Here is a 24497-nt window from a genome sequence, read left to right as displayed (position 1 = left end):
CAAGTCCTAGGTGCGAAGGAGATATACCTTGTTGATGGTTGGGTGATAACCCCTTGAAATCAAACTCTGCAGAATTTGGGAACCATCCGTAGGTGTAGGCCGTCAGGGGATTCGATGTCAGATGCATGTATCCAGATAATTGAGTTTAGTGTCAACTGTTTGTGTGATTCTATACCAGAGTTATGTTTAATAACATGATTGTAAGTATTTGGCATGATTTAGATATAAATATGTATGATTATCTCTTTTGCATATTAACTTACCCTTCTGTGTTTTTTGTCTTTCTTTTGCGATGATCACTTATTCGGTGGGAGCAAATGTGATTTCAGTATCAGAGGCACTTTTGGAGGATGAGAAGTCATCTTTTAAGGTAGTGGAAGATTTTTGTGGGAGCTGGTGTAAGTGAGTGGTTCGTGTTTAGAATTAGAATTGAATTTTAGTTGATTTGTACAAATGTTATACTTTTATAGTCCTATCTATTTTAGGACTGTATTAATATACTTTATACAGTAGATGTTCTGTTTTGACTCCTATAATGAAATAATCCTATTTTATTAGTTTTTAAACTACTAATATTAGAATGTTACATATTTCTTCCTTAATCTCCTTTCCAGAAAACGTTTGAAAATGAAAAATATATTCCAGATTTTTGTTTTCCAAAAAAAAAAATATGTTTCTGGAATTTTTTTTCCAGAATATTTTGAATCTTTTTTTTTTTTAAACTGACTTCTGTAATTCAAAATGACTTATCTCTTCCAGAATCTTCTTTCCAAAAAATACCTTTTTTTCTTTCGGACAGCATTTTTCTCCTTCCAAAATCCATTTATCTTTACGGAATCTATTTTCCGGTCAGTCACATAGATTTGAAAATCATTATCTGGACTGCAGCCTTTCAAACCTTCAAATAAAATTTCTAAGGACAAAAATGGAATTAACAAAAATGAGAGGGTGCAGGAAGCAATTGCTACCTATATATTATGTGTATTTATTCTGGGTTGGTATTCTTCATCTCCATTGAATTGCTTATTTTGATACTAGCCAACTACACCTTAAAGGCTTACATTTCAATTTCATTGAGACAGACCACCAGCATAACATGTCATCCACAGAAAACAATAAAATGATAAACTCATTCTCATAAAATCTATTATAATAGAGACAATGGTCTGAACTTAAGTTGTTGCAATAAACAAAAGATTAATAATGAAAGAATCAAATCTCTAGTACTAGCAAACTAGGCATTTGCTTTAGACTTTACATAGGTTTGCTCAACCTGCAAATCAAATTTCTCATTTTTTTTTTCAGTTAGAGTGCATATATATAAGTTATCTATAAAGTTTTTTAATGTCATCGTTCAAGATGTATATCAAATGTAACATAAATGACTAGAAAAACTCTAATTGTGGAAAACTTGCAATTGGCGAGAATATCTCAATTATATCAAACAAGCATACAATGCAATCAAAATTGAAACACAACAATGAAATAAAAAAACGAAAAACAAATTGAAGGAACAAATCTGATATCTAGTAGAGATGAAATGCACAAAGATGAACATCGAGAGAGATGAACCTGGCATGACTGCATGAACGAGAGGACTCTGAACGGTCTGAGTGAGATAGAGAGAGAAGGAGAGAGAGCATAGGGCTGTGAACCCAGAGAGGGTGGTAGCAAGCGAGAAAGAACAAGCGCACCGTGAGAGAGCAAATGAAAACTTCCAAATTCTTTTTAGTGAAATTTAAAATTCTATTATTAAAGTTAATAAAAAATACCTATTAAAATTACTGGGATTTGAAATTCTTTCAAAGTACAGTAGCCAACAAGTAGAGTAGCCAACGAAAGTATTTAACCACGTAGCATTCTAAAGTTCGCTAAAAAACTGAATAACTCTATTAAAATTCGTTGTCCAAACATACTGTTAAAGGTTTGTTTTCCATATGCCGATTGATGACTTCATCACGTATAGAGTTTCTTAACTGCTGATATGGTTCAATAACAGACCTGTTACCTGAGCCAGTTTGACAACTGAGACTAATTTTGGCCCAACAAACCAGAAAATGTGATTTCTGAAAACCCAAGTTTAGATCCTGATTTAAGAAGCAGTGCTTCCCAAGCCCTGGCCCCGGGAACAAAGCTTTTCGCAACAATTTTTTTGGTCAATTCTATTGCTTCAGCAATCAAGTCCTTTTGGCACATCTGAAAAATGATATTATCAAAGGTTGAAGATCTAGGAAAGAAACACTTCTCCAACATTTCCTCCAACAAAAAACATGCTTCACCAATCTCACCTTTCCCAACCAAACCATCAAGCATGATTCTGTATGAATGCAAGTTGAGCCCAACACCTTTCCACCCCATTTCCTTCATTACCTCCCTTGCCTTACTTAAATCCCCTGCTGCACACAAGGCACCCAATAAAGTATTGCAAGTAACCACATTTGGTTTGCATTCTAACTCTTCCATAGAAGCAACAATCTCAAGCGCCTCATCAACGTTATTCTGCTTACACAAACCGTTTATATACACATTATAAGTATAAACATCAGGAACGACTCCAAACACAAGTATTTCATCAAATAATTGATCTAACTTTGCATACTCCCCCTCTGCTACAAGCCCACTCAAGACCATAGTATAACTTACAACATCAGGCTTAATTCCATCTTGTTTCTGCTGGTTCAGAACATCCAAAGCATCCATACCCTTCCCTTCCTTCACCAAGAACCTAATCATGTTTGTATAATCCCTGACACCAGGACAAAATCCTAGTTTCCTCATATCCCTCCAAACAACCAAAGCCTCAACACTGGTCATATCCTTTTGTTCACACAATGATGATATTATCGAAGAACATATTCTCTCATCCAAACCATACCCATCTTCTATCATACAATTCAGCATCTTAATGGCATAACCCACCCTCTTAATTCGACACAAGGCCTTGATCAAAACCCGAAATGTCGATTCCTCAATACGAATGTTCATATGCTGGCTTTTCAGCAAGATCTCGGGAACCATTTTGAGATACTCTCTCTTCCTACAAAGCAGTGAGAGAACCAAGTTCAATGAGCAAACAGTTGGTGTGCACCTGAACCTGGGGATCCTGAAAAACAAATCCACAGCATCTTGGACCTTGTCAGAAAGACCATAGAACTTAATAAGGTACACAAGGATAGACTCTGGAGTTTCAAACTTCTCCAAGTGTTCAAGGTGGTCAAGGACAGCAGGAATGTCCTGCAACTGGGAGGTGTTGGTTAAGGTTTTGATGACAAAGTAGTAAGCTTTTGGATTTGGGTCACAGCTATAAGCTTTGAATGAGTCAAGGAGAGTGGAGAGAAGAAAAGGGTGGGGAAGGTTAGCTGTTTGAGGTTCCTGAGAAAAACCCATTTCAAGGGTTGCTTGTTTGAGCTTTTGCATGGCTTGTTCTTGACCAAAGTTGTGGTGCCATGAGGTCTTGTAAGGAGAGTGTGGCCATTTCCTGAATTTTCTGAGGTATCTGTTAGCTTTCTTCGATAAAGGTTGTCTCACCATTTGGATCTGACGAGGAACTGAGCAAGAACGGACATTGGATTAATTCAATCAAACGTGACAAACAAAACCAAAACTTTGGCTTGGGACGATGACAAACCAAAACCTTCCACTGAAATTGATTTTGACAAAATTATAGACCTACAGTTATATAAATACTTAATTTAATTTACTTTATTTTATTGAAGATTGTATATCTTTAATTTATATATACTAATAAATTAGGATAATTTTCTTTGAATGAAAATATGTTCAGAGTATATTTTTCAAGGACAATGCATTTACAAAAATCAACTTGTATCATTTTCATCTTTATTTTAAAATTAAAATTCAATGTCTTTTAAAATTATCAATACTTAAAATTAACATTATATAACAACACAGATTATTTTCTATAAATTTAAAATATTATTTATATTTAAAATAATTTCCTTATCACAAACTTCAGTTATAAATTATAATACAACTTATATATTTAAAAGCGTTTATTTAATATAAATTTTAATTATATGAAATAAGCTATCATACTTTACATTACACAAACTAATGTAATTCCATAACCTATATGCTACAATTTAAAGTTTATGCTTTCACATTGAATATTTATATATATATAACTAAATTTTATAATAAATGAATTATCTGAATATAAATAAACATTTTAAAAATATATAAACATTTTCAAATGTAAATATTATATTTTAAATTGTAGGAAACACCTTATATAAGTGATTAAATACTTTTTGTATTTATTAATATTTTGTTACAATACAGAAATTCAATTTAGAACTTAAGATATTCTAACTTGTTCTTGTGAAGGTTGAAATATCCTTACAATATCTACTTTTTATATCTTTATTTCTTATTTTAGATGTTACACTTCTTATGTTAAGATGTTTAAGAAAATGTCTACAAGATAACTCTCAATTAGATTTTTGATGTTATTCTCTAGTTTGTCTTTAAATTATACTCATATTGGTACTTTAAAAAAACCTTTTAATATATTTCAAAACATTGAAATAAGTATCTATTAATGTATTTCAAAAATGCAACAGTACAAAAACTGTTGGGAAATCACACACTAAAAATAACAATCTCTTCAAGCGGAAGCACACCTACAACTAAAAGCAGAAAAGTAAATAAAAGCACACATGAAATTTAACGTGGTTCAGCATCTTAAGGTCTATATCCACAAACACTCAACAAGAAGCATTATCACTCAAAGTACAATTTTTTGTGGACCAAAATTGCAAACCCTTCATAGTACAATTTTTCTGGCAAAAATTATAAACCTTCCAATGACACACAACTACCCAAGTCCCTCGTATACCCAAGAAACCTATTGAGTTGTGGTGACAACTTCAAAACTAACTATTTACTTTTATAATACTTTTCTGCTACTTTTTTCTTCACATTACCCAATTGAGACTTTGGTGAATACTTAAGAACTAACAAAAACTATAACAAAAAATTCAAATTCCTACAAGAGACTCCAAATATTCAAGTTAACACAACGTGACATATAATAAATATGATAAACAATGCATTTTTTTTATTTATATATGTCTCAGGAGTTTTTTTTTAAATGAACCGGCTAGATCTACTCAAATCTTCTAATTATTTTAATTTCGTTCGTGATCAAGGCCGAGATATATGATATCTCGCCATGAATAGTATCATCTCGTCCTATCTTTATACATAAATGATAAATTAAGAAAAAAGTAAAAGTGAAAATGACTAAAACACTGTAGTTCAAGAAAAAAATGTCATGATTGAAAAATGATAATTACAAATTTCCTGGTTCAAATATGTAATTTATGTTTTAAAAATATTTATTTATCATAAATAATACGCATCTCCAGAAAATCAACAAAGAGATACTTCTGTATGCCTTTTTGTATTATAAGAAGCTAAAATATTATTTGATAAGAAATAAAATGAAAATTAAAAGAGAGATAAAAATAAGAAAACCGACTAACCTTTTAATTGTCACAGTCTTTGATCCTTATCATATTAAAAAAGCTGAATAAAATAACTTATTACCTTTTCATGCCTTGATTGATAAGGCTTGTGTGTGTGGAATATTCTCCTTAGATATTTTGTTCTTCTCTTATCTAAGTAACCCAGTAACAGGTTGGCATTTACTTGTTCTTATATGGGGAGAGAGCGTTGTCTTGTTCTTAGTTGAATTTTCTGAGACGTAGAGAAGTCAAAAACTGCTTCACCGCCATATATGTATATATATATATAACAAAGCTTCAGTTTTTTATTCTACAAATTAAACTCATTCTTCTGCAACTCATTGTTGAAGTTCAACAATCAAATATGGCAAACCAATTATCACCACCCTTTGGCACCCCCATCATCGCCCCTCAGTATTGTGCTCCAGGTATATATATATATATATATATATATATGACCCTCTATGCATGCCTCAGATAATCGTTTACTTGATATGTTAAACATTTTCATATTTGTTCTTTGATTAATCTGAAGTTGTTATTTGTTAATTGCAGGTCCACATCCTGTTGATCTCATAATCACAAAGGAAAGGAGTATAGCAGATAATTTCACTGTGACAGACACCAATGGCAACGTAGTTTTCACCGTTAAGAGCAACATCGTAAGCATTGTAAAACCCCGCAAACACAGTTTCATGTTTGACGCTCATGGAAACCCCATTCTTCATCTTCGCAGATCGGTTAGTTTAATTCCTTGGTCCTAAGATGAATCCTTTAACTCATTTATCACAGAATCTAAATTCATTTATCATTTAGTATAAAAAGTTTGATGGTTGAAAGTTAAGTTTGAACTTGCTGGATAATACAGATTCAGAGTGATGGTTGGAAAGCATTCAGAGGCCAAAGTGAAGAATCTAGGGATCTCATATTTACAAGACACAGATCCTCGTTGTTTCAGCTAAGGTTGAAATTCGACGTGTTCTTGGCAAATAATGTCACTGATGTTTGTGACTTCAGGATCAAATCAAGTTGGTCTGGACGCTCTTGGGATGTTTACATAGGCAATTCCAACATTCTTGTTGCCCAGGTAACTAATTTAATCTTAATTAATTTCCCATGATAGAGAGAGGAAGGAAAAACATTATGGTTACTCATGGAAATAAATGATTGTTGTTGCAGATAAATACAAAGCTTGGAACTATGTTTAGCAGACAGAAGTACATGGTGTCCGTGTTTCCAAATATCGATCATGCATTCATTGTGGCTCTAATTCTAACTCTTCAACTTTGATCGATCATGTATACTTAAATATCTCAATTTCTTCTTTTCTGTATTCTGTATTCGATTATTTTAATTTTTTTAATTGTTTTGACATTTTTGTAAATTATTTATTATATGAAAGTTTTTATTAAATGAGTGGCCTCTTATGTATTAGTGAGGAAGAAGGAGGGACCTTTAAACTTCAACTTATTCTCTGTTTAGTTATTCAAATAAACAAAAGCACTTATTTTCCAACTCATGTTTATGTCACCTTTATTTTATTCTTATTATTAATATTTTCTTTCTTAGGACATGTTATTTTTTTCGTTTTAATATCAAACCATCTTTATCCTTCGTTCTATCTTGGAAAGATTATAAAATTGGTGGTTCCCCACTTATACTTTTTCTTTTCTTTTAAACTTTAAAGAAACCAGAGTCAAGGAAATAATTAACACAATGAATATTGAATATTACTGTTAAACATTAATATTAGTGCCTTAAATAAATAAATAGCACAGCTCGTTCTTATTACTAGCAAATACGTAAATTTTTTCTTAAAAGAAATTGAATGTATAGTGTGGGCTACAAGTATACTAACTTACGAAAAAAAAAACTAAATATGTAATTAAATTATATAACTGAAATTATTATTCCAAAAAACTATAGCTATAATACAATTGAAGGAGCTCAAAAGAAAACTTTTGACACACTTTAATTCCGAAAGGAAAATCTAAAAAATTAAAAAATAAGTCAAAACAGTCCTATAAATAAGCAACATCAAATCTCCATTCAAATCTAAATAAGCCTAGAATATCTATCTTATAGATTTTAAAGAAGACATTTCTATATTATTTTGTGTAGTTACGATCAATAACCAAAATAACTACTTTCAAAAGTTGGACTTTATTTGTAACAAATACTATATTAAACTATATAATAAAGACAAAGGACATCAAATGACATGTGTGAAGTTTGCAATGAACTAACCACATGACACAACAAAGGATAATATAAAAAATTCATTATATTAAATAGTTGCATAGGCATTAGACGAAATACAACGTGAAAGTTATATCTCATATGAAGAATAAAAACTAATTAGAGACGTGATATAACTATTAGAATTTTTCATATTTTATCATATTTTATGAGATTTGTTTTTCTTTTAATTTATTAAAAAAAATTGCAACAAAAACTATATATAACTCCAAAAGCAAATCGAAGGACTTGCAAGCAGATTTTGTTCCCACATGGGGAGGAGAACATCTTTTGTTTCAAACTAAGAGCCAAAAACGAGACATGATGTTTAAAGTTTATGTATTTTTTGCTAAATATTCTTTATTTTTTATTTTAAATATTCAAGATTAAAATATATATTTAATCCTTCCTTTTCTTTTTTTATTCAGTTTTGTCAATTTAGTTTTAATATTATTATTTTCAATCAGTTTTCAATTCTAATCAATTTAATCCTTTTTATTATCACCATTTAAATAATTACGATAATGAACATTATTTGTTATATGTAACTTCGTTGTTTTTTTCTAATTTTTCTTATTTTTGAAAAAAATATTCATGTGTCAATTCATAAACGTGTCACGTGTCAGAGTTAATGTTTTATATTCAATTTTATATTCAATTTTGTTCTATATTGTTATTTTAATTCAATTTAGTTTCATTTTTCTAAAATATAACAATTTTTTCTCTCTCCAAATTAAAATTAAATTTAACTTTTATATAAATGTTATAATAATATTTTTATTAAAATTCACATTTTTAATAAATATTTTGGTTTATGATTATAATTAGTTTAAAATTATATAATCACATAGAGTAATAGTGTTACTCTCCACTTTTTTACCTCATCCTTAAAATTTTCATTTTAATTTTAAAATGTAAATTGAGACCAAATTATTATTTTTTTACCAGATTTTGAAATACGATTAACGAAATCTAGTTAAGTGTCATCTTTTGTTTGTTTATTAGATTTCAAAATTCGATTATGTGAATTTTCAAATTTGTTAACCGGATCTCATAATCTGATGGAGCCCTAAACTGGATTTGAGAATCTAATGTGTACACCCCATATCACATATGTAATCATTTATTTATTTCATATATATTTTATACGGGTAAAATGGGAACTGCAGCAGAAGTTGGAGGTGCTGAAAGAAAACAATGTGGTGCAGGAAAATACCTCCATTTCAAGATAGAAATATATATACCCGATGTGGACTTCCACAATAAGTATTGCTAAACTTCCACACAAATGTCATCCACACACGTCATTTTTCTCAATTAAGATATTTTTCCTAGTCCATTTTTAAGATTAAGTTAAACATATAAATCATTTTTAAAATAGAGATAATTTTTTTGCTAGCGAAATTTATTACGGTTATTGTGTCATATGTTAGGCTCATATGTAATTTTATATTTATCTTATAAGATTCATGATATACATGTTGTTATGGACTATGAAAATATCTTACACTTTTAGCTGAAGTTTTATGTTAATTATGAAAAGTGTATTTGGATTTCACCAAAACAACGTTTCAGTATGTTTCAAATCTAGATAAGAAAAAAAAAAAGATTTACTCTAAACTTTGATTAACTTAAAACAAATGAGTTTTTCTTCAATTTCAATTGAGTTTAGTTTGGTTTAATTTTCTTTTTAAATTTCAAACACACATTTAAATCATCCAGGTAAACTAAAATACAACTATTAAAGAAGCAATATCAATTGTTTAGAGCTTTAATATAGGGTATGCCTCCATTTTGGATTAAGTTTTTTTTTTTTTTTCAAATAGCAACTTACATAAAAATTAATCAATCTTGATTTTGACCCTATTTAATTCACAACTTAAATTAGTTTGGACCAGAAATTGAGGGTCAGTTCGTTTAAAAAAAATCATAACTTTTAATAATAATACTATTCTATTAAAAATATATTTATATTATAATTTATTTATTATATTTAAAATTTAAAATTAAATTTATTTTACCTACTCATTTTTTTAAAATAATTATTTTCAAAATTATATTTTAATTACTTTTATTTTTTAAAATTAAATAAAAAATTATTGGTTAATCCCATATAAAATCAAATTAAACTATTTTTTTTAGTTTAAAAATAGATCAGCCACAATTTATTTGATAGGTCTATTATGTTAGAATAGTTTTTTTTTTTCAAACGGTCAATTATCCTTATTAAATAATTCATGATCTAGTTTATCCTAGTAAATGTGGAAAATTCATATACATATAGGATTAATTGGATAAATAGTTAAGTAGGTAGGAAAGGGAAAGGAGAAGAAACGAGGAAGTAGAAATATGAAAACAAATATTATTTCTTATTATTTTCGCAAAAGAGTGTGGAGAAATGGTCAAAGAAAAATATCCTCAAGACTTTTTGATAACATTACCAAAATATAATTGGTTATTGACTCAAGCAGCGATAAATATATCTTTTTGAGCTTAGAAAAATAAATTTTTAAAAAAGAAAAATCAGTCAACACAAATAATGTAGTTTTAAAGTTATTATAAAAATATTTTATTAGGAACCAATGTTAGTGATCAAAATAAATTATAATTGGTCACTAAATTGATTTTTAAAATTAATTACTATGATTTTAGCTACCAAAAGAAATTGGTCATTAAAAATTAATTACTTAAGTTTTAATCATCAAAATAATTTAATTTCTAAATTAGTCTTTAATTAATTAATGATCAATTATAATTTTTTTATTTATAATAGTGACTATTTTAATAATTAATATTTTTTTAACTTTTAAATTTTAAATTGGTTATTATAATGACTAATAACTTTTATTCAATATAATTTATTATGGATGAAGATTTTTTTTAGTGAGGATAAATTATACTTCCGATATTTTAAAATGGAAAAAGTTGTAAAATGGAAAAACTATGACAAACAATGTAGTTTGAAGGATAAATATGACCAATATTTCATCGTATATTCGAAAAATGAAAAATATCATTCATCGAAATCGACACGAAATAGTACACAATTAGAGATGGCAACGGGGCGGGGCGGGGACGGGTTTCGCTATCCCATACCCATCCCCGCATAAAAAATTCATTCCCATCCCCATACCCAAATCCAACGGGTATCAAACTTTTTTTCCATCCCCATCCCCACCGGGTAACGGGTATAATCTCGTACCCATACCCGTACCCGTATTCTAACTACTTCAATATTAATTTTTATAAAAGAAAACAAATTACGGTAAAGAAAACATAATATTATGAAATATTCAATATTAAGAGGATTTTCTTCGATGCCAAATACCTTAAAATAAATTATAATTGTTTACATTTTATATTAGAATACCAAATAAAATTTCATGTGAACCAAAACATTTATTAAATTTGCAAACTACAACATTGATGAACTTAGTTGATAAAATTAAAAAATATTTCAAAAAAATATAAAAGGAAAACAAATATTCAAATTAAAATATATTTTAAATGTTTGTTTACTTCAATTTTTAAAATTCTAATGAATCTCTTTTTTATACACTAATAAAAATTATAATATATCACTTGATCAAAATGACACAAAGAACAAATAATAAAAGGAAAACAAATATTCAAATTAAAATATATTTTAAATATTTGTTTACTTCAATTTTTTAAATTATAATGAATCTCTTTTTTATACACTAATAAAAAGTTATAATACATCACTTGATCAAAATGACACAAAGAACAAATAATAAACATAATAATAAAATTTTGACATAGATTTTGTATCTTTTGAACTTCAATATATGTTGGATAGTGACAAAAAAATATTCATAGAAATTACATTAAATTTTTATATTATAGTAAATAAAAGTTATTTATACAATTAAAGTGAAAAAAATTACAGTGTGATTAATAATGAGTTATAAAATAACAAATAATTAGATAGAATATATCAAAATATTTTTTTACATGATGAAAATAAACAATAAATAAAAATATTAAAAAACTAACAAATGTGTGTTTTAGAAATAATTTGAGAGACTATCGAAAGAAATCGCACAAAGGAAATCAAATGTATAATTAAGGTATGATAAAATGAAAAAAACCTTAGAGAACTAATTATTAAATTATGTTTGAAGTGGTTAAAAATAAATAGAAATATCATTAGTGACCAAAAAATTTGTCATTAAATTACAAATAAATTAGTAATTAAATTGGTCACTAAATCAAGTACCGATTCGATATTGAATCAGTCACTAATTTAGACAATAAATCAACTACTACCACCAATGACGAAAAATAGTGACTGATATGGGTTACTGACTAAATCAGTCATCATTTCATGTTTTTCTTGTAGTGAATTATCATATACTATTCTTAAATATCATTATATATATATATATATATATATATATATATATATATATATATATATATAAATATAATTTTAACCACTTCAAACAGAATTTAAAGTGAAAAAATTACATTATGATTAATAATGAGTTATAAAATAAAAAATAATTAGATAGAATATATCGAAATATTATTCTACATGATGAAAATAAAAACAATAAATAAAAATATTAAGAAACTAACAAATGTGTGTTTTAAAAATAATTTGAGAGACTATCGAAAAAAATCACACAAAGGAAATCAAATGTATAACTAAGGTATGATAAGACGAAAAATATCTCAGAAAACTAAGAAAACTTTTCAAATATCAATATATATACTTAATGGTTGAAAAATAACGAAAATTATTTTAATGAAACAAAAGAGTTCTTCAAATTAAACAAAAATTAATAATAATAATAATAATAAGTAAAGAATTTTTTATATTACCTTAAATTGAGAGTATAAACATTCTCATGTGAAAGGAAAATTTATAATATATAAAAATATTAAAAAATAATATAAATATTCAAATGTGAGGCATAAATTTTTTTTTATTAACATACATCATTTTAACATAATTACATAAAGGTTATGATAAGATAAAAAATATATTGGAGATGAGAATGAGTTTAATGACAAATGAAATAATTAAAAGAAAAAAAATATATATATATATATATAGGGGTTACTTGATTAATTGTGAATATTTTAATAATTTAAACGAGAATGAAGATATGGCGGGGACGGGTATTATGGCGGGTATATGTACATCCCCATACCCAACTAAAAAAGTCGGGGATTCCCCATACCCATACCCAGTCAGTGCGGGGATTTCCCGTCAAAACGGGGACGGGTTCGGGCAATACTCATGGGAACGGGTTTATTTGCCATCTCTATACACAATTAACGTCATATCATAGTTTAACAGCTCAAATTACATAATAAAAAAACCTTAACCAGTCAAATAAAAATCTAAAGACTAAAAACAGAATAAAATGGATTAGAAACTAAATTTATTTGATGAAATAACTGTAATTCGTGCTTTGAATATTTGTTTTAATTAAATTGCATTTTCGCATGAAAATTTGGAGTTAACCACGTAATTGGAATCAGTCATATCGAATATGATAAATATTTAATTAAGCAACCAAGAATAATCCGCGTAAGAAAACGCAACACGCTAACACTAACGCGTATAATTTTAAAAAAAAAATAACGACTTTTTTTCTTTTTGTAAATTTAAATTAATTTACTCATAGATTGAGAATAAAATTTAAAAAATAAGACGGAATTCTTCAACTTAGCGAACTATACCATTATCTTAATATTTAATTTCTTGCTTGGCCTGAAATTTGGACACTTAGCTTCGAGTTTATTTATAATAAATGTCTCCGTATGCATTAATCACGCTTTACAAGTGTTAAATATACTTAATATTTCATGATGTTTTACATAATTAAAAAAAACAAATAGAATTTTTTTTAACGAGAATAGTCTAAATCCTAAACTTGCAATCGGTTATTTAACTTAAAAAACATTTTTTAATTTTTATTTCTCCGTTTCTTGTGTATTTTGTCTTTCTTTTAAATCAACTCTTCTGCTTCTTTTTATTATTTTCACATTAAACATGTGATAAAAATACTCTTCATAAAACTTTGACAATATTTCTGTTTTAAGTTGACTTTTCTCATTTGGGTTAGATTATTCGTTTTCTGTGGCGCGGAGCCTCTACAACTCTTAGATTTTTGTAAGACTTAAGCAACCCTTTTTGAAAGTTATATTCATTTTTTTTTGTAATAACTATTAAGAAAAATTATATATCCATATGGTAACTATTTCACATTGTTTTAAATAACATAAACATTAGTGATGATATTTGAAAAAAATATTACAAATTGTATATAATATTGATAATGAAATGATGCTTAAGATATAATTATTATGAAATGTAATTTTTAGAACATGACAAATTAACAATTACCGTAAATACCCATGATATCATTGATTCAAAGTCACTGCAGTAAAAAAAAAAACATAGAGTCGACATTCAACAAAAAAATCTACAACCAACAAATTCGATGAAGAAAACGACAACTTTTATTTTCTTGATAAAAGAAAAAGACAAGTTTTTTTTGGCGAAGAAAAAAAAACAATTTTAGGAGTTAATTTTTTGTGTATTTAATTATGAAAAGTACATGTCACGTGACATTGAATAATGAATAATTTTGAAAAATTACTGGAAATGATGTATATTTTACTTAGAAAAGAAAATGCAAGCATATCCAACTTCTATGCTAGATCCTCGTCATCAATCATGGTGCCTTCTATATAAGAAACTTTGACAACTTATATTCATTCAAAATTCGAAAACAACACTTTAGCTTTGGAGACAATAATTACATAAATTTCTTATTACCTGTTTGTTTGAGTGTGATCCTTATACATGGCATACCCAAACCCTCATTATCCACCGCAACCCACCACCTCCGCTCCGATGCCGGCGTTGCCGACCACCGTGATCGGGCCGCAGTTCTGCGCTCCGTACCCGGTGGATCTGGCGGTGGTGATGAAGGTGATGACCCTCGCCGACAACTTCGTGGTCACCGACGTCAACGGCAACGTGGTCTTCAAAGTCAAGGGCTCTCTCATGACCCTCCGTGACCGCCGCGTCCTCATCGACGCCGCCGGCCAGCCCATCGTCACCCTCCGCCGCAAGGTTTTTCATTCTTCCTTTCTCCTTCCACCCAACACATCGTATGTTCGTTTCAATTATTAGGTTAATTAAAGTTTATACTTTTACTTAGTGAAAGCTAATCACGCATACCCTACTTGAATTAACTAAACACTCTGAGATTAGTAGTTTCTAAAAAGAAACACAGTACATCTCATTGAATATATTTTATGTTGTTTAAGTGGGTTTATCTAATTGTAAAAATTGGTGAAAATTTGTGTGTTGTTGATGCAGATGATGACAGCACATGATCGGTGGCAAGCTTTCAGAGGGGAAAGCACAGAAGCCAAAGATCTTATATTTTCTGTGAAGCGATCGTCCTTTATTCAGTTTAAGAGCAAATTAGATGTGTTTTTGGCGAATAACACCAGAGAAGATGTTTGTGACTTTAAGGTCAAAGGTAGCTGGCTTGAACGATCTTGCGTTGTTTATGCTGGTGAAACTAACAACATCGTTGCCCAGGTAAAACTTTTCTCATTAAATATCCAAAACCATTTTCCTTTTTTTTTTTCTCAGTTATTATTGGTTTTAATTTACTTTTTTGAGTGGCTTGTGTTTAAATATGCTTTTCCACTCGATTTTGAGATATATTTGTTTTTCATCTCTCAAGTTTAAAATTTACTTTTTTTATAGAAAACTCATTTTTCAAAGCTGTATTCAAACATTAGAGAGTCAATGGTAAACAGAGTTAGATCTGAATTAACTAGTTGCACATAAATTATTATTTGTTTTGAATATTATTTAATCATGATTATTGGTAACTGAAAATATGTTGTTGGAATGGTATTACAGATGCATAAAAAGCACACAGTTCAGAGTATTTTGATTGGAAAAGACCATTTCATGGTGACGATTTATCCGAACATTGATTATGCGTTCATAGTGGCCTTAGTCGTGATTCTTGACGAGATCAACGACGATGCAGCAGGAAGATAAAAAATGGTGAAAGCCTGTTTTGTACTTTTTCGTTTGGATTTCTTATATGGAGCAGTATCATTCATTATCATGAAACAGTCCTTAAATAATAGATTTCAGTTTCTTCGAAAATTCCAATTGATAGACTGGTTAAGTTCATCGTCCCTGGCCAAGACAAAATTCGTAATTTGTAGGAATTATGACTTTCAGACACGACATTTTGTTTTCTTTTTTCTAACAAATCCTTAATTTTGTAATTCGTGAACTAGTTTACATAAAATTAGAAACACCAAATCATTGCAAAAAAAGAGAAAATAAAAATAACAAATAAAAGGATAATTAAGCATAAAAAATTTATTATCACTTACTTAGCATGTTAATGAATTATAATCTATATATATGAACACGATGAATAAGTTTTTCTTACTCACATAAATTGTGGAAAGAATTCAAAATATTAGAATTCGATCGTAATTATGTCATAACTCTCTTACATCAGATCAAACGCTATATATTTTACTACTTTATATAACATATTAATATACACCTCTTATATAACAAACTCTTCTAAAATGTATCACTCAACAATTTTTATTTTTGACTTGGATAATCATATTTTTTAAAAGAGTTTGTAAATTTCTTTTTGGTATGTTAAGTTGAAATTTTTTACAATTTTCTTCTTATAAAAACTTCATGCTGAATTGAAAAAATTTACAATTTTAAAATATTTTTGAATATTTATATATGTAAATCTTGAAATATTAAACCAAGTTAAAAGATATTATTTCTTATAATTAAACGCTTGTTTGACCTTATCCATAATTATCTCAAACACTAGTGTAAATATGCTAAAACTATCTTAGTTAATGAAAAAAAAAAAAAAAACTCACAAATATGTCAAAACTTATTCGTTTTCTCTCGCGGTGAGAAAGAGGATAAACATTACCTTTTGTTTGAAGAGTGATGTGACACATTATGGTAACAACAAGATTTCAATGATAGTCTCTTGGAGATGTGAAGGATACTTTCTAATTCACTTAGTTCCACATTGTAGTATAGGTATAGGATTATGTTGTGGCTACTTTATACACTATTTGATTGTCAAAAAGAGAATTTTATGGTATTGCAGGTTCTAACTCAGTTTGTGCTAGAATGTAATAAAAAGATTCCATAGGAATAAAGGTTGGTAAAGTAAGATTAAAGGAAGTAGTATCGGTAATGATTTCAATTGATATCAAAAGATATTTGTCGATGAACATTTTAATGAACAATTTATTTTTTTATCATAGGATTGATTTTGAAATAAATTCACTTTAGTGAAGAATTTAATTTTTTATTATAGGATTGATTTTGAAATAAATTCTTTTTTTAGTGTATGAAGGTTTGAGATGGAAGATGAAATAGTATTTTTATTGTTTCTTATGGATTCAAGGTTTAAAGTTTAATTTAGCTAAATGAAATCTATCCATGAACAAATTATCCACCTATATAAAAAAATTATTTAGCATCAAATTGGTGAGTATATTATAAAAAAGGAAAATGATATATTAACAACCGTTTTCTAACAACTTCTCTCATTACATGAAGTGACAATGATTTTTTATTTTTTAATTTTTTTTTCACACTTCCACGTTGGATGCTTGAGTACGAGAGAGAAAGGGAGGTTGATGGAGTGACAGAAATGAGAGAAGCAAGGAGAGAGAGAGAGGATGAGAGCGAGAGAGAAAGGGAGGTTGATTCGGGAGAGGAGTGGGTGAAGGGCAAGGAGAGAGACAGAAGTGGAAGTCGTGAGAGAAGTGGAGAGCAGTTTATTCTTTTTCCATCCCCAAGTTTGTTCTTCCTCCTTCCCCAAAGTTTTTTCTTCCTCCATCTCCGAAGTGTCTTCTTCGTCCATCCCCTAAGTTTCTTCTTCCTCAATTCCCCAAGTTTGTTGTTCCTCCGTTTTCTAAGTTATTTTTTGATGGGGTTCGTCATTTCCCCATTGGTGGAGCAGAAAAAGTATTGGGTTTACCCACTACAACAAATTCATGGTTTAGGGTTTAGGTTTGCGAAAATGAGGCATTTTTGTTTCCCTTTTTAGAGAATATTTGATAAAGTGTGAATTTTTTTTGTAACAGTGTTGTTCAAGAGCACAAGCGGAAGGTCAGTTGTAGAAAATAAGGTTTAGGGTTGGTGTTTTCAGTTTATGTGCAAATCAGTGGGTTCGTAAATGCAAACCTGCATTTTTCTGCATTACATTTTTTCCCTCACCCTCATTAAAGTAGTAGCCATTAATTTTTTACAATTTAACATGCGTGGTTCATGGTTGAGGTAGAATGTAATAAGGTGAACCCATTTTAAGAAAGGTAGTGTCATTCGTGATCCCAAATTTAAGTGCAAACTAAGGTGTGCAGTTTGCTAACCTACATTAAATTATTTGAACAAAATCCTTTCCATTCTTCACTTGACTTATAAGTATCCCGTTGGTGGCGTGAGTAATTTATACACTTTATTAATAAAGTTAACTCACACCAAGTACTAAGGAATTATATTTATAAATTTTGCAGATTGTGCCATACGTATTGCATAATAAAAACTTCCAGTTTAAGTGCAAAGACATGTTATCGTAAGTGCGAACCTGCACTTTTCTGCATTACATTAGTTTCCCTCACCCTCATGAAAGTAGTAGCCCTTAAGTTTTGAGAATTTAACATGTTTGCTTTGTGGATGAGGTGGGTTAGTATAAAGTGAACCCATTTCAATAGATGATTGTGTCACTCCTCATCCTGGACTTAAGTGCAAACCAAGGTGTGTAGTTCTGCTAACCTACGTTAAATGATTTGAACAAAATCTTTCTCATTCTTCACTTGGCTTATAAGTATCTCGTTGGTGGCGTGAGTAATTTATACACTTCATTAATAAAGTTAACTCACACCAAGTACTAAGGAATTATATTTATAAATTTTGCAGATTGTGCCATACGATTGCAAAATAAAAACTTTCAGTTTAAGTGCAAAGTCGTGTTATCGTAAGTGCGAACCTGCACTTTTTTGCATTACTAATGAGTCATTATTTTCTTCCATTCCACTAGCCTTTGTGTACCCATTTGACAGTTGTTCAGTGCTTAATTGTTCATCTTTATAGTGTTTTTCATCTGTTGGGCTTTATTGGGTCACTGTTCCAAATTTGGACTAATTTCACATTATTTGGCCTAATTTTCGTTTTTAATTATTTTTAGATATTTGGGTGAAGCAAATTTTGGAGCTTGGACATTAATATTCAGTTGAAGAGAGTCGCCACATCGTTGCCACATCATTTCCACATCATTTCCACGTCATCAGAGTGAATGGGCCAACATTTTAGGCCCAGAGTGGCATTTTTGTAATTCTGAGTGGCAGAGTGGCAATTTTGTAAATAATGAGTGGCAGAGTGATGGGACCACGAAAATTAGGTCTGAATGCATGCAAGGAGCCGCCCATCTTCATCTTCTACCTTGTTCCAAACTCCATTTTCGCTCTCCAAGCTTCCATGGAGGTGCTCCTTGCGGTTTTTTTCACGTTTTTGGCTCATTTTCATCGTTTTTATGCACATTTGATAGCACCCATTGAGGGTTTTACGTTTTGAATTCGTTTTCTTGCTTGGGCAGTTCGTTTTGTGGGTTTTATAGATTTGGAACAACACCCATTAATGGGGTTTTTGTATTTATATATGATAGCACCGTTTTGCATTCCATTGAAGCTTTGAAATCTCTCTTTTTGCTCTTTTCAATTTTTGATGTTCTGGTTCAGATTTGAAGTGCTTGATTCTTCTATTTTAATGTCTAGCTAACCCTATTGCATTGATTCCTTGACGAAATTGAAATGAAACCATGAGATTGTTGGTCATTTTTGGGATTCCATTCGAAATTGCCTCTGTTTCAGGTTGTGTTTAGATGATAAACACGTATTTGATGCATGCTTTATCTCAAATTCGTGTGTGCACATTAATGGCTCGTATTCATGCTTAATATTTATGAGTTCTGTCACAACTTGCTTAAATTTGTGGGTGTTAACTGTCTGAAATTTGTTGCGCTTAATGACAGTGAATCCATGGTAATTTTCGCTTAGTATTCATGAGAGTAAATTCGAATAGAACAATTAATTTGGTAATCTGTGATTGGTGGACTTTCAATTGAATCAAGGAATCATTGCGTGTTCATATAACTGTTAAATTTATCTACGAATTGAAGTTTGTTGTGAATCAGAATCTGCCAAACCCCCCCCCCCCTTTGTGTTGTATTGTTGTGTTCATTTGGAAATTGAAGCTTTGAATGAAAATATTGGTCGTTGGGAGACGACTTGGATCACTTTCATATACTGCATTTATTCTGTTTTAATTTGGTGGGGTACGGCCTCTATCAATTACATTGTTTTCCCTCACCCTCATGAAAGTAGTAGTCCTTGAGTTTTGAGAATTTAACATGTTTGCTTCGTGGATTAGGTGGGTTTGTATAAGGTGAACCCATTTCAATAGATGGTTGTGTCACTCCTCATTCTGGATTGAAATGCAAACCAACGTAATGCAGAAAAATGTAGGTTCGCATTTACGAACCCACTGCTTTGCACAGGAAACACCAATCCTGCAGATTCCGCTTTAGAGTGATTATTTTCTACAATTGGCCTTCCGCTTCCGCTCTTGAACAACATTGTTACAAAAAAAATCTGCACTTTATCAAATATTCTCCAAAAAGGGAAACAAAAATGCCTCATTTCCACAAACCTAAACTCTAAACCACAAATTCATTGCAGTGGGTAAACCCAATACTTTTTCTACTCCACCAACGGGGAAATGACGAACCATATCAGAAAATAACTTCGAAAGTAGAGGAACAACATACTTGGGGAATGGAGGAAGAAGAAACTCAGGGGGATGGACGAAGAAGACATTTCGGATATGGAGGAAGAAAAAACTTGGGGAAAGGAGGAAGAACAAACTTGGGAATGGAGAAAGAACAAACTGCTCTCCACTTCTTTCACGACTTTCACTCTTATCTCTCTTCTTCCCCTTCACCCACTCCTCTCTTGAATCAACCTTCCTTTATCTCTCGCTCTCAACCTCTCTCTCTCTCTCTCTCTCCTTACTTCTCTAACTTCTGTCACTCCATCAACCTCCCTTTCTCTCTCGTACTCAAGCATCCAACGTGGAAGTGTGAAAAAAAATAAAAAAATAAAAAATCACTGTCACATCAGGTAGTGAAAGAAGTTGTTAAAAAACGGTTGTTAATATATCATTTTCCTATAAAAAAAATCTATTGATAAGTTATTCATAGGATTTAAAATATAAATTATAAAAGTTTTCTAAAGCATAAATGGCTTAAGGATTTATTCGATGCGCAAATCTCTTGGGATACACCAGAAAATACATCGAGAATTTCATAATTTGTATCAAATGTCAATAAACTCAAATATCAAATAAAAAGAACATAAAATAATAAAAGGGAGTGAGAAAACCAATGAATAGGAGAAAAGAAATAAGAGCTTCAAGATGTCTTTGGTGAAAAAATAAGACACCTATTTATAGGTGTTGAGATTTGTAACGGCTACAACAAGTCAACCATAATGGTCAAAATGAAATTGTTGTCGCAACTACAATAACAATTAAAAACATTGTTTTTATAATAATAATGGTTTAGTAAGAGTTTTAAAATTGTGTTCACTTATGCGAGATTAAAAACTTCAATTAATTATCATGAACTTTAGAATCTTCGTAAATTATTATGAGTTTTAATATCTCCGTAAAATATATTGATTTTCAAATTTTTCGTAAACTATATAATGTACCATAGATTTCAAAACTATTAGTATTAATTTTTTATACAAATTTATAATTTAAACATTCATCTATACTTCTTCGATCACAATTGTTTATATCTATTTTATTTATTTATCTATGTTTGATGAAATTATACATAAATGGACATTACACTAATCAAATTAAAAAGTTATACAGAAATAAATTTAAATATATACCAAAATTTATCAAGTTTACTTCAAATTCAAGTATAATGTATGAAGTACTACAAATGAAAACCTAACATATGGTTCTCAAGGCATAAAATGGAACAAATAATTTCCACATGATACTGTATTCTTGAACTATTACGTATGTTCTTCTTGATTTACATATGGGACAAATAATTTACATATGGTTCATAATTTATTTTTTTTGTTGATACATTTCCTTGATCATAAACCTATAATATAAATATTTATCATAATTAGAAATGTAAAATTAAAAAAAAATTATTTAACCTTTTTAAACCTTATTATTGAAGGATTGAACATAGTCAACTTAGGAGAGAAAATTAACCTTGAAAATTTTGAACAAAAAAGTTCATGATTGACTCAAATCTTTTGTAATGTTCTTGAAATCGTTTGTTTTGTTCAATCATTTATCTATTTTGTTCATCCAATTGTATCTTTAATGTAATATAATGAAAAATCGTGAAAAATACATAAATATTAAAAGAAAAATACTCTATTTATCAAAAAAAATTGTTAATCCTATGTATAACAAAATTTTCAATCTTGACAATCCAAAACAAACAAAACCATATTATTATATGATAACGTTAGGAACAATCATTATTTCCGAGGTATAATCTATTTTAAAATATGAAATTCTACTACAATTTTATCTTTAAAAATGCTTGAGAGGGGTAGAAGGAAGAATTAGTAATAAAACATGTGATAAAAATACTCTTGATAAAACTTTGACAACATTTCTGTTTTTTGTTGACTTTTCTCATGTAGGTTAGATTATTCGTTTCTGAGATTAATTCCCTCTTTTAGATAATCACACACACCCTTCTGCAATCTAGTAGTTTTTAAAAAGAAACACAGTACATCTCATTGAATATATTTTATGTTGTTTAAGTGGGTTTATCTAATTGTAAAAATTGGTGAAAACTTGTGTGTTGTTGATGCAGATGATGACAGCACATGATCGGTGGCAAGCTTTCAGAGGGGAAAGCACAGAAGCCAAAGATCTTATATTTTCTGTGAAGCGATCGTCCTTTTTTCAGTTTAAGACCAAATTGGATGTGTTTTTGGCGAATAACACCAGAGATGTTTGTGACTTTAAGGTCAAAGGTAGCTGGCTTCATCGATCTTGCGTTGTTTATGCTGGTGAATCTAACAACATCGTTGCCCAGGTAAAACTTTTCTCATTAAATATCCAAAACCATTTTCCTTTTTTTTTTCTCAGTTATTATTGGTTTTAATTCACTTTTTTGAGTGGCTTGTGTTTAAATATGTTTTTCCACTCGATTTTGAGATATATTTGTTTTTCATCTCTCAAGTTTAAAATTTACTTTTTTTTTATAGAAAACTCATTTTTCAAAGCTGTATTCAAACATTAGAGAGTCAATGGTAAACAGAGTTAGATCTGAATTAACTAGTTGCAGATAAATTATTATTTGTTTTGAATATTATTTAATCATGATTATTGGTAACTGAAAATATTTTGTTGGAATGGTATTACTTACAGATGCATAAAAAGCACACAGTTTTGTTTGGAAAAGACCATTTCATGGTGACGGTTTATCCGAACATTGATTATGCGTTCATAGTGGCCTTAATCGTGATTCTTGTCCTGATTGGTGAGAATAGAAGTTCCGGCGGATCGGTGGTAACTTAGTTTGGGATTTAGTCTATTATTTCTTTAGTAGACATTCTAAAGTTTTTTTTCTCTTTTTATTTGTTCTAGTTAGTGAGAGAAGAATTAAGATAGAATATTTATTGTTTCTTGAAGGTTTTTTTTATTAATTTTTCCTATTTTAAGAGAGAAATTTTCATTTGTTTTGTCTTTGGAAATTGAGAAAATTGAGAAAGTGGTATGTGTGTAATTTCTTTTTAATAAATTATATTTATTATCTATTATTTTATTACTTTTGTCTTTTATTTGTGTTATGAGTTAATACTCTGATACCTATCAGGATCAACGACGATGCAGCAGCAGAACAAAGAAATGGTGAAAGCCTGTTTTGTACTTTTTCGTTTGGATTTCTTATAAGGAGCAGTATCATTCATTATCAAGAAACAGTCCTTAAATAATAGATTTCAGTTTCTTCGAAAATTCCAATTGATAGATCGGTTAAGTTCATCGTCCCTGGCCAAGACAAAATTCGTAATTTGTAGGAATTATGAATTTCAGACAGGAAATTTTGTTTTCTTTTTTCAAACAAATCCTTAATTTTGTAATTCGCGAACAAGTTTACATAAAATTAGAAACACCAAATCATTGAAAGAAACCGATAAAATAAAAATAACGAATAAAAGGATAATTAAGCATAAAAAATTTAGTATCACTTATACTTAAAATGTTAATGAATTATAATCTATAGATGTGAACACGATTTACTATGAAAAAGTTTTTCCTACCCACATGAATGGGTGGAAAGAATTTCAAATATTACAATTCGATCGTAATTACGTCATAACTCTCCGACATCTACTCAAACGCCATATATTTTACTACTTTATTTATATAACATATTAATATACACCTCTTATATAACAAACTCTTCTCTTCTCGAATCTATCACTCAACAATTTTTTTTGGACTTGGATAATCATATTTTTTAAAAGAATTTGTAAATTTCTTTTTGTTATGTTAAGTTGATTTTTCTTTTATAATTTTATTCTTATAAAAACTTCTTGAATTGAAAAAATTTACAATTTTAAAATATTTTTATTGAATATTTA

At 29.3% G+C, this 24497-nt stretch overlaps 4 protein-coding genes across 7 annotated transcripts; 3 read left to right on the top strand and 1 right to left on the bottom strand.

Annotated features, from left to right (window-relative positions):
- Window positions 1-1395: 1395 nt before the first annotated feature.
- Window positions 1396-3635, bottom strand: LOC114183782 (pentatricopeptide repeat-containing protein At2g38420, mitochondrial). Its single transcript, XM_028070915.1, has one exon. The coding sequence runs from the start codon at window positions 3529-3531 to the stop codon at window positions 2032-2034; it is 1500 nt and encodes a 499-aa protein (XP_027926716.1). The 5' UTR covers window positions 3532-3635; the 3' UTR covers window positions 1396-2031.
- Window positions 3636-5777: 2142 nt separating this feature from the next.
- LOC114186089 (protein LURP-one-related 15-like) lies at window positions 5778-7004 on the top strand. Its single transcript, XM_028074107.1, has 4 exons — window positions 5778-5917; window positions 6045-6229; window positions 6358-6576; window positions 6669-7004. The coding sequence occupies exons 1-4, from the start codon at window positions 5854-5856 to the stop codon at window positions 6777-6779; spliced, it is 579 nt and encodes a 192-aa protein (XP_027929908.1). The 5' UTR covers window positions 5778-5853; the 3' UTR covers window positions 6780-7004.
- A 7471-nt stretch (window positions 7005-14475) lies between these two features.
- LOC114183117 (protein LURP-one-related 10-like) lies at window positions 14476-15912 on the top strand. Its single transcript, XM_028070003.1, has 3 exons — window positions 14476-14844; window positions 15094-15321; window positions 15652-15912. Exons 1-3 carry the CDS (start codon window positions 14572-14574, stop codon window positions 15793-15795), a joined length of 645 nt encoding a protein of 214 aa, XP_027925804.1. The 5' UTR covers window positions 14476-14571; the 3' UTR covers window positions 15796-15912.
- Window positions 15913-22479: 6567 nt separating this feature from the next.
- LOC114186027 (protein LURP-one-related 15-like) lies at window positions 22480-23874 on the top strand. Of its 4 annotated transcripts, none has more exons than XM_028074021.1 (4): window positions 22480-22544; window positions 22721-22945; window positions 23281-23392; window positions 23729-23874. In XM_028074021.1, the coding sequence occupies exons 2-4, from the start codon at window positions 22721-22723 to the stop codon at window positions 23803-23805; spliced, it is 414 nt and encodes a 137-aa protein (XP_027929822.1). In that variant the 5' UTR covers window positions 22480-22544; the 3' UTR covers window positions 23806-23874. The 4 variants fall into 4 exon arrangements, with proteins under 4 accessions (XP_027929822.1, XP_027929823.1, XP_027929821.1 ...); XM_028074022.1 differs by lacking the exon at window positions 22480-22544 and adding an exon at window positions 22593-22633; XM_028074020.1 differs by lacking the exon at window positions 22480-22544 and having other exon boundaries at window positions 22640-22945.
- Window positions 23875-24497: the final 623 nt, after the last annotated feature.

Source organism: Vigna unguiculata, chromosome 5 (genome assembly GCF_004118075.2).
Source record: "Vigna unguiculata cultivar IT97K-499-35 chromosome 5, ASM411807v1, whole genome shotgun sequence".
Lineage (NCBI taxonomy): Eukaryota > Viridiplantae > Streptophyta > Magnoliopsida > Fabales > Fabaceae > Vigna > Vigna unguiculata.
The sequence above is the reverse complement of the archived record's forward strand: the minus strand, read 5'-3'. Positions and strand labels throughout refer to the sequence as shown.

Excerpts from the sequence above, each read along its gene's own strand:
- LOC114183782 (XM_028070915.1), bottom strand. The coding sequence starts at position 3,531 with ATGGTGAGACAACCTTTATCGAAGAAAGCTAACAGATACCTCAGAAAA.
- LOC114186089 (XM_028074107.1), top strand. The coding sequence starts at position 5,854 with ATGGCAAACCAATTATCACCACCCTTTGGCACCCCCATCATCGCCCCT. Across the intron at positions 5,918-6,044 it reads CCCTCAGTATTGTGCTCCAG|GTCCACATCCTGTTGATCTC; the intron begins GTATATATATAT and ends TGTTAATTGCAG. Across the intron at positions 6,230-6,357 it reads TTCTTCATCTTCGCAGATCG|ATTCAGAGTGATGGTTGGAA; the intron begins GTTAGTTTAATT and ends TGGATAATACAG.
- LOC114183117 (XM_028070003.1), top strand. The coding sequence starts at position 14,572 with ATGGCATACCCAAACCCTCATTATCCACCGCAACCCACCACCTCCGCT. Across the intron at positions 14,845-15,093 it reads TCGTCACCCTCCGCCGCAAG|ATGATGACAGCACATGATCG; the intron begins GTTTTTCATTCT and ends TTGTTGATGCAG. Across the intron at positions 15,322-15,651 it reads CTAACAACATCGTTGCCCAG|ATGCATAAAAAGCACACAGT; the intron begins GTAAAACTTTTC and ends ATGGTATTACAG.
- LOC114186027 (XM_028074020.1), top strand. The coding sequence starts at position 22,715 with ATGCAGATGATGACAGCACATGATCGGTGGCAAGCTTTCAGAGGGGAA. Across the intron at positions 22,946-23,280 it reads CTAACAACATCGTTGCCCAG|ATGCATAAAAAGCACACAGT; the intron begins GTAAAACTTTTC and ends TATTACTTACAG. Across the intron at positions 23,393-23,728 it reads CGTGATTCTTGTCCTGATTG|GATCAACGACGATGCAGCAG; the intron begins GTGAGAATAGAA and ends GATACCTATCAG.